We start from the raw sequence: 9,003 nt of genomic DNA on the forward strand, positions 1-9,003 counted from the left end.
TGGGGGGGGAGGGAAGTTGGAAGCACCCACTTTTGAAAAGAGACAGGATCAAAGTAGAGAATAGAACAAGTGGGAGGTGGAATAGGAGGGGGGGAAATATAGTCAGTCTTTTACAATATATCTACTATGGTAATGTTTTGCATTAGCTACACATGTACAACCTATACTGAACTGCTTATTTTCCCAGTAAGGGTGGGTGACAAGGGAGGAAGGGAATGAATCTGGAATTCAATGTTTTAAATCAAATGTTTAAATATATTTACTATTATTAATACTATTTTACAGGTGATTGGGAAATAAGATATATAGGCACTGGGGCATAGAGATCTACCATGCCCTACTGGAAAAGTGGAAGGGGGTATTGGAGAAGATATGGGAGAGGGCAGATTGGAGGAGAGGATATCCTGTAGGACTACTATTTTGGGGTGGTGGGTAGGGTAAAAACAGGGAGAAAATTTGTAACTCAAAATGTGGTGGAAATGAATGATGTAAATCAGAAGTTAATAAAGCATTTGAAAAATGAAAAAAAAAGAAATGCTTGTTGAATTGAAATGAAATGGCACTTTTGTGCATTGTGAATTCATAATTTCATTGACAATGAGACTTCCCTCACTCCCACCTCAGCCAACAAATATTTGATATCTTGTCAGTGGCAGGCAAGTTCAAATGTATTCAAATTATACAAATTCATTTGTAAAATCGAGTGGACAGGAATGGTGAAGTAAAAAAATGTTTAATAAAATCTCCATAAAACAAAAAAATATTGTAGATGGAAAAATAAGTTAGTGATAACTTAACATGAGGCTCAGTTAAGCCAACTCATCCCCAGAAGCCTTTAAGGATGAAGCTGGAAGGAGGGCAACAAACAGATGAAAAGTGGAAATGATTGGTCAAGATTTCTATTGCAAACTACTTTCTTTTGTCAATGAAACTGGAGCCACCACACTTGGAAGCTATCATCACAATCTCTGATGTGTTGCACAAAAAAGAAGAGATGATACTAAATAAGACAAAGAATGGAAGAGTCACTGAACCAGACCGAATACACACTGAGAAAGTCCATGCTGGAGGTGACATAATCTGGAAGGCATTGGCAACTTGATGTTACTGCCCAGAAAAAGATAATTGAGCATTTATCAATAACTATTAACCCATATATCTACTTTTGTCTCACTTTAAAATTGGTATTAGAATTTAGACACATATCAGAGTCACCCCTGGTGAAAATATTGGCAGGGAATAGGCAGACTCTTATAAACAATGTTCTACAGTAGACCACATATTTACAATCACACAACTAAAGGGTACAGAGAATGCAAGATGATGTTTGTTGACAATTTTTTAAAAAGCATTTAATTTAATGGAATAAAACAGTGCCTCCAATAAGTTGCCTTTCATGCATATATTAAAAATCATACTAGATTCCTTGTCAAAAAACCTTGTTATAAATATCGTAGGAGATGTATGTTTCTTGTTGTTGTTTGTCCCAAAGGGGTTTTGCACAATCATGGCGGATGTCCAGCAAAGACCCCAAATGGAATAGGGATCCCTACAGATAGTAAGATCCTCCCAATCTTCAAGCTTGGTATGATCACTGTAAAGAATCTTAAATGATATCCATAATCACTCAGAATTTAGCTTAACTATCCATACAGGAAAAATCAAAAGGATAAAATGTGTCTATTATTACTATGATGTGCATTTGGGTAGGCAGACCAAAGAAATGGTCCATTGATGCATTAGTGTTGGACAAAGAGTATAGACGAATGGTGAGCTGGGACCAGAATTGAATATGAAGAAGACCATAGGTTCTATTACAATTGAGATATCAAATGAGATAGTAAATAAAGAGAGGTTTGCAAATCTTAAAGTCCTATATAAATGCTGGTCGTCATTGTCATTGTTGAAATTGCACAATAATTTCAATGACCTCAACCTTCTTCCTGAAAACAAAGTCCATCTTTTGGTGATGCTACGACACTGAAAATCATGGTCTGACAACTAGAGCTATAATTGGGTCCAAGAAGCTGGAGTGTTGTACCCTCACCTTCACTACTAAAGGGTTCCTCTCCTCTGGACCCATGAATTGAGATAGACAAGATTGAGGGCTGGGAGAACCTGATGCCCTAAAATAGGGTATAAAACTCCATTCACTGTACTTTTCAGTTCATCACACCCTGGCCCAGTGCCCTTGGGGAAAATTACAGAAAGGTTAGGTTTGTTCATGTCTAGCAAAAGGGGAAGAATAGAAAGTGTTTGATATCCTATATGAACCAGGTATGAGATAGCTATTTCCTAAAAACAAAAGAAACATACAACACATACATAACCCATAAGCCCACATTGGCAGAAGAAATTAAAACAGGATTCAGTAACTTTTAACTGGTATTATACCAGTTATAATATGGAAGGTTGATACTAGAAACATCATTCAGTCTGTGTGACTGCTGAATTGACATTATACATTTTACCTTAGCTCAGTGCTGTCCAAACAATCGCCTCCATGCCATGATTTCTTTTTTTTTTTTTTTTAAGCAATCGGGGTTAAGTAACTTGCTCAAGGTTACATGGCCAGTTATTTCTGGGTGTGGTGCTGAGTATTTGAGCCAGGATTTGATCTAGGTCATCCTGACACCGGAGCCGGTGCTCTTACTCGCTGAGCCACCTGGCCGCCCCTAAGCAATTGGGGTTAAGTAACTTGCTCAAGGTTACATGGCCAGGTGTTTCTGGGTGGGTGCTAAGTGTCTGAGCCCAGGATTCGATCTCCAGGTCATTCCAACACTGGAGCCGGTGCTCTTACTCGCTGTGCTACCTGGCCGCCCCTATGCCCATGATTTCTTGCAGTCCTAACCACTTATTGAGCTCTACCCCTTCTACCCTTGGCATTATCCCTTCCAATGCAGAAACTCCCCCCGTAACCAAGTGACTTAGGATCTCCATCTTTCCAAATTCACATGGTTGCCTCCAAGATTGGATATAAGCATCTCAGAATCACTAGTCATCTACAGTCAGTCAACAAACATTTATTAAACATATACTATGTGCTAGGCACCTTGCTAAGCGCTAGGAGGGAGTAGAAACCAAAAGACAGCCTCTGCCCTCAGGAATCTTACATTCTAATGAGAGAAAATACACAAATAAAGAAGGTACAACTTTGCTTTCAACCCTTTGGGACAATTAAAAAACAAACTATGGGGACTCTAGCAAGAGAAAAAGTGACTTGACGAGTCTGAAAATAGTGGGAAAGAAGTAGGAAAAAAAACAAAAACAAGATTTCCATTCTGACTTTTACTTCTTCTCTCTTATTTGTAAAATGGACACTGCACAGATAAAATGAGAATACATGAGAACCAAATGAGATAATAGGGAGATGGTATGGGTCCTGAGTTCAAATCCTATTTCTGGTGCTTACTACTTTTGTGGCCTCACTTAAGCTCCCAGGGCTTGACTCAACTGTAAAATGACTTCCCTGGCTTCCTTCAAGTTCCTGCTATAATCCCACCATCTACAGGAAGCCTTTCTAGATGCTCCTTGGATCTTTCCTTATGTTGATTGTTTCCAATTTATCCTGTATATAGCTTTTTTCATATATAGTTGTTGCACATTGTCTCCCCCATTAGACTGTGAGGTCAAGAACAGGGACTGTCTTTTGCCATTTTTTGCATCCCCAGGACTTAGCCCATAGCCTGGCATGTTTTTGTTGTTTTTCTGCTTTTCAGTTGTGTCCGACTTTTTGCGATCCTCCATTTGGGTTTAATTGGCAGGGATATTGTTGTTTAGTCATTTTTCTTCATGTCCATATCTTCATGATTTTATTTGGAGTTTTATTGGCAAAGACACTAGAGTATTTTACCATTTCCTTCTCCAGCTCATTTTACAGATGAGGAAACTGAGGCAAACAGGGTTAAGTGACTTGGCCAGGGTTGCACAGCTAGTAAGTGTCTGAGGCTGCATTTGAACTGAGAAAGAGGAGTCTTCCTGACTCCAGGCCCAGCACTCTATCCACTCTAGCCTGGCACAAAGTAGGTGCTTAATTAATGTTCATTGACTTCCTGATCCAGTTACACAGCCCTGAGGTCCCTTCCAGCTCCAGCTCTGGATCGATAGCCCTAGGGTAAATGCTTTATAAAATTTAAAGTGCTGTATAAATGTCAAGTTTCATTATTGTAACAAAGGTTGACTCAGGAGAAGTTGACATTTCCCAGTGGCCTGTGAAGCAAACCCAAGCTTCTCCAGTTAGGAACTCTTCCTCCTCCAAGATGGGCCAAGACACTGAATTTCTGAAAGACACTATGATTGCTTCTGGAGAATGACAGTGATGGTGGGGAGCAAGAAGGGAAAACTGAGCACATGGCAGACATAGCAAAGGGACCTGAGTTATGGAGTCGGGCAGGAATGGAGTCCTGAAAGAGCCTGATAAGCCAGCCCAGACTGCCAACTGAGTTTTCAGGCTGAGCCAACCCACGCTGCTAACATCTGCTGGTACCAGAGAGAGGCTGCAGAAAACTGCAGCCAGAACAGAAAGATAGGTTAGAGTTCCAAGCCCCAGGTGCTCAAGGCTGCTGAGACTTGGCCCTGTTTTCCTGACGGGAGGATGCTGTCTTCCCGGACTATGCAGGGAGAGAGAAGTCAGTGAGCCACTCACTTGCAAAATGGACACTGACAGGGTTTCTCGTTTCCATTTCTATTCCAATTAATTCTTTTACTGAATCTATGCTATTGTTTGCCTAGATTTCTGTTAGCATTGTAGCAAACTACCTATCTAGAGGGGAGTGAGTCTAACTTCAGAGATTCCCAGTTTATTTTTATGACGGGGCCTCAAGTCAAGGGCAGGACCAAAGAACACCATCTACAGAGTGAAGTCAGGTCCATTTGGGGCAACTGCGAGGTGGTACACAGGCAACATTAGGGTGCCATTTGGCTACGTCCTGATCTAGATCTTGCCACCAGACCAGATGGCTCTGGAGGAAAAAGTGAGGCTGGCAACCTTACACAGCCCTGCCTCACTTAAATCCAATTCACTTGCAAGTTATAGCAACCATCATCTTCCTGATGTCATGGTCCTCTTCAAGAACAAAGGACAAACAACAACAAGGCAATATTTATACACACTCATCATATATAATTCATATTATATGTGCTATGTACATGTTTAATACATATCTTTGTATAACACTAAAAAGGCCCACAAGGCCTTTTCCCCATGCCCAAACACAGTGTTTTGTACATTTTGTTGCTCTGTCATTTTCAGTCCTATCTGACTCTTCATGACTCCTTACAGGATTTTCTTGACAAAGATAATAGAGTGGTTTGCCATTTCCTTCTCTGGTGGATTAAGAAGGAAAACAGAGGTTAAATGACTTGCCCAGGCTCCCATAGCTAGTGAATGTCTGAAACCAGATTTGAATTCAGGTCTTCCTGACTCCATTGAGCTACCTACCTGCCTCTGTTTTTTTACATAACATATGCTTCACCAGGCAAAATGGTGGCACATGGATAAATAGAATGTGAGGCCTGGAGGGGCGGCCAGGTAGCACAGCAAGTAAGAGCACTGGCTCCAGTGTCGGGATGACCTGGGGATCAAATCCTGGGCTCAGACACTTAGCACCCATCCAGAAATACCTGGCCATGTAACCTTGAGCAAGTTACTTAACCCCGATTATTTAAAAAAAAAAAAGAATATGAGGCCTGGGATCAGGAAGACCTGAGTTCTGATCTGACTTCAGACACCTAGTAGCTGTGGAGCCCTGGGCAAATCACTGGACCTCTATTTGCCTCATCTGTAAAATGAAGATAATAGCACCTACCTATTTGGAGTTATTGTAAGCCTTAAATGAGATCATGTTTGTAAACTTCTTGGCATAGTTCCTGGCACATAGTAGGAGCTTAATAAATGTTTGTTTCCTTCCTTCCTGAATCATTGTTTGTTCAGTTGAATCAAATTGACTTTTGGAAAAAAAAATGCCAACATATAGAAAAAGAACTAACTTTATTACAACATAGAAATAGTCATTTAAAAAGGATATAAAAAACCCAAAACATTCATGAATAAAAATGTGCATGAAATTCTATCAATAAAGAATACTATATTATCAGTATCTATGTGTACACAAGTTACCCTGGAGAAAATTACAAATACATTATATCTATTCTAAAATTAAACATAAAACTTTCCAAACTAGCAATATATTCTCTAATTACAAAGCATATGGTATTCAGTGGAATTATTTCAAAAAGGAAATTGAAGCAGAAAAAAATTTGATGTGATTTCATTAAATTTTTTAATTCGACTTTATTATGAATTTTCATTCATCAAAAATTTGAATGCTGAGGATAAAAAAATTTCCCTAAAATACAGTAAACACAATGAGTGCATATAAAAATCGAAAGACAATAACACAATCTATTTACTTGTCCCTTTGTTTGCTAACATAATATTTGCAGAACCTGGTGGTTCTCAGGTGGCAGGGGAATGAATTTTTGGATTTATTTGTTCCTCCATTCATTCACGGGTACCAGGAATCTACATCTTACAATAAACCTCAAATAGAGAGGCAGCTGAATGCATCCGGTAGAAAATGGAAAAAGGCATTGCAAGGTTAACCACAATTATCCAAGGTTCAAATCCAAAAACAATTTCTTCTAATCCGTTGTCATATTCAGGCCGGCATCCAAAGGCAGGTGGGATCCAAAGCTGTATGAGGAGGGGAAAGAGATGTATTGTCATCAGTTCTTGTGTCCTGAAAAGCCTTTGCTTGGGTTCCACACAAAGCCCAGACAAAAATAGCCTCACTTCTCCAGAGCTGACCTCTGCTCTCTGTGACCCCCCCTTAGTCCAAGTGGTTCATCTCATAGAAAGCTTGGGCCCAGATTGGGTAAAGGACTTACCCTGAAATACAGAATCTGAGAGCTCAAAGAGAGACCACAAAGATTATCTATCCGAAGCCATACCTGAATAGAAATCCCTTGTAAAACAAGACAGTCGGAAGAATTGTCTACTTCAGAAAGTTGTTGGGAAGGTCAAATGAAATATGAGGAGAATCGAATGAAATAATAAAAAAGCAGTCGAGGTCAGCTGTGATGCTACTCCTGGTCAACTCAAGGTCTTGGGATCCCACGTTACATTTGCTTTTGTTCACCATCTCTGACTCAATTCCTCCTCAGTGCTCACTTAGCCCACTGGAAAGTACAGATAATACCCTCCAACCAACAGGTTGTCATTGAGTTCCTGAGTCACTGATACTACAAGTGTACGATTATTTTGTGGTGCATGGGGCCTTTCTTTTTGTCATTGGTCTCGTCAGAAGGTATGGACATTTTAGTCACTTTCTTCTCTTGATTCCACATTGCTTTCCAAAATGGTTAGACCCATTTTAAGCTCCACCAAGAGTGTATTGGTATAACTGTCTTTCCTTTTTTTATTCTTTTTTTTTAACACGCATTTATTACCTGTCTCCTATTTGCCCTTCCTAAATTAAACAATAAACAATAAAATAAAAACCAAACCCTTGTAATAAATATGCAAAATGAATCCCCACACTGGCCATATCCAAAAATATATGATTCATTCTGCATTTTAAGCCCATCACCTCTCTGGCAAGAAGTGGGTCGCATGCTTTGCATCTGGCAACATGGTTTTTTCATTGCATTGATCAGAGTTTTGAAGTCTTTAAAGTTTTTTTTTTACAATGCTATTACTATATAAATTGTTCTCCTAGTTCTTCTTACTTCCAATGAATTCCTTAACTATGTCTTGTCATTTCTTACAACATAATAATATTCAATCACATTCATATATCATCATTTATTTAGCCATTGCTTAATAGGTTGACATCCCCTTAGTTTCCAGGTTTGAGCTAATACAAATAAAATTGTAAATTTTAAAATTTTAATTTAATTTATATATAATTTATATGCACAATTTAAAATTTTAAATTAAAAAATAAAAAATAAATATTTTTATATATACAGATCCTTTTCCTCTTTCTTTGATCTCTTTGGGATATATGTGCCCATCTTTCCATAAGCTCTCCAACATTGACCATTCCCATCTTTTGTCATATTTGCCAGTTTTCTGGGTGTGAGGTGAAACTTCAGGATTATTTAATTTTTCATTTCCTTTATTATTTGAAGCGTTCTTTCATATGGTTGCTAATAGTCTATAATAATTCTTTAGAAAACTTTTCATATACTTTGTTTATTTGTTTAGTTGGTTTTTGTTTTGGAGACTAAATCTCCCAATCTCATCAAAGTGGGAAATGCAGCTGCCATTCACAAGTCTGAATTCCACTGGCCTTCTCTATTTCCGGCCCAGTTCTCCCCTCCTTAGGCAACCTGGTCGCCTCCTCCCTATATTCCTGGGACTCACCATATTGGTGAAGGATTTAATGCAGACTCCTGACAGCTCTAACTCTATTCCATCTGAGCTACCTAGCTCAAGTAAACCACCATCCCCAGCCTCTCAAGTAGCAGGAATTACAGGCATATATCACCACGCCCTGATCTTCCTATTCTTTGACTATTTATCTACTGGGGAATGACTTTTGGTCTTACACATTTAGGTAGTGCAAATATTTCTGTCCTAATTGTGAATAATCTGATGCCTAAAATGGTTAAGTGATTTTCCCAGAGGCACGCAGCTTAGTAAATGGCCTTGAATCCAAATTTTCTGAGTCTAAAACTAATGCCCCATCCACAATATTCACTATTAACACAAGGCTTCTTCTCTATAAATATTGTCTTCCCCCAAAATGAGAGGGGCAATTTCTCTATCCTTAGTTATGCTCTATTTTCTAGCCAGGTACCGTATATGGTAGACTTGAATTGAATGGAAATGGATGGAATAACAGGAGATCTTTATTTTTGTCCTCCACTATTTAGCATGATATCAAGAAAGGGCACTGAATTTAGGATTAGGGAATCTGGATTAAAAATCTGACTCTGCTATGTACTAGCTATTAGATATTAGGCAAGTTAACCCTTCTGGTTCTCAGTTTCCTCATC

The 9,003-nt window shown here is 38.9% G+C and overlaps 1 protein-coding gene across 1 annotated transcript in view; it reads right to left on the bottom strand.

Annotated features, from left to right (window-relative positions):
- Positions 1–6,523: 6,523 nt before the first annotated feature.
- Positions 6,524–9,003, bottom strand: part of OTOP1 (otopetrin 1) — a 33,403-nt gene continuing 30,923 nt past the window's right edge. The window contains exon 6 of the mRNA XM_069074002.1: positions 6,524–6,694. Coding sequence (XP_068930103.1) covers positions 6,524–6,694 — 171 coding nt within the window. The remainder of the gene's footprint in view (positions 6,695–9,003) is intronic.

This window comes from Petaurus breviceps, unplaced genomic scaffold, assembly GCF_028583685.1.
Source record: "Petaurus breviceps papuanus isolate PSGF00001 unplaced genomic scaffold, PetGlider_PUasm1.0 140, whole genome shotgun sequence".
NCBI classification, from domain to species: domain Eukaryota; kingdom Metazoa; phylum Chordata; class Mammalia; order Diprotodontia; family Petauridae; genus Petaurus; species Petaurus breviceps.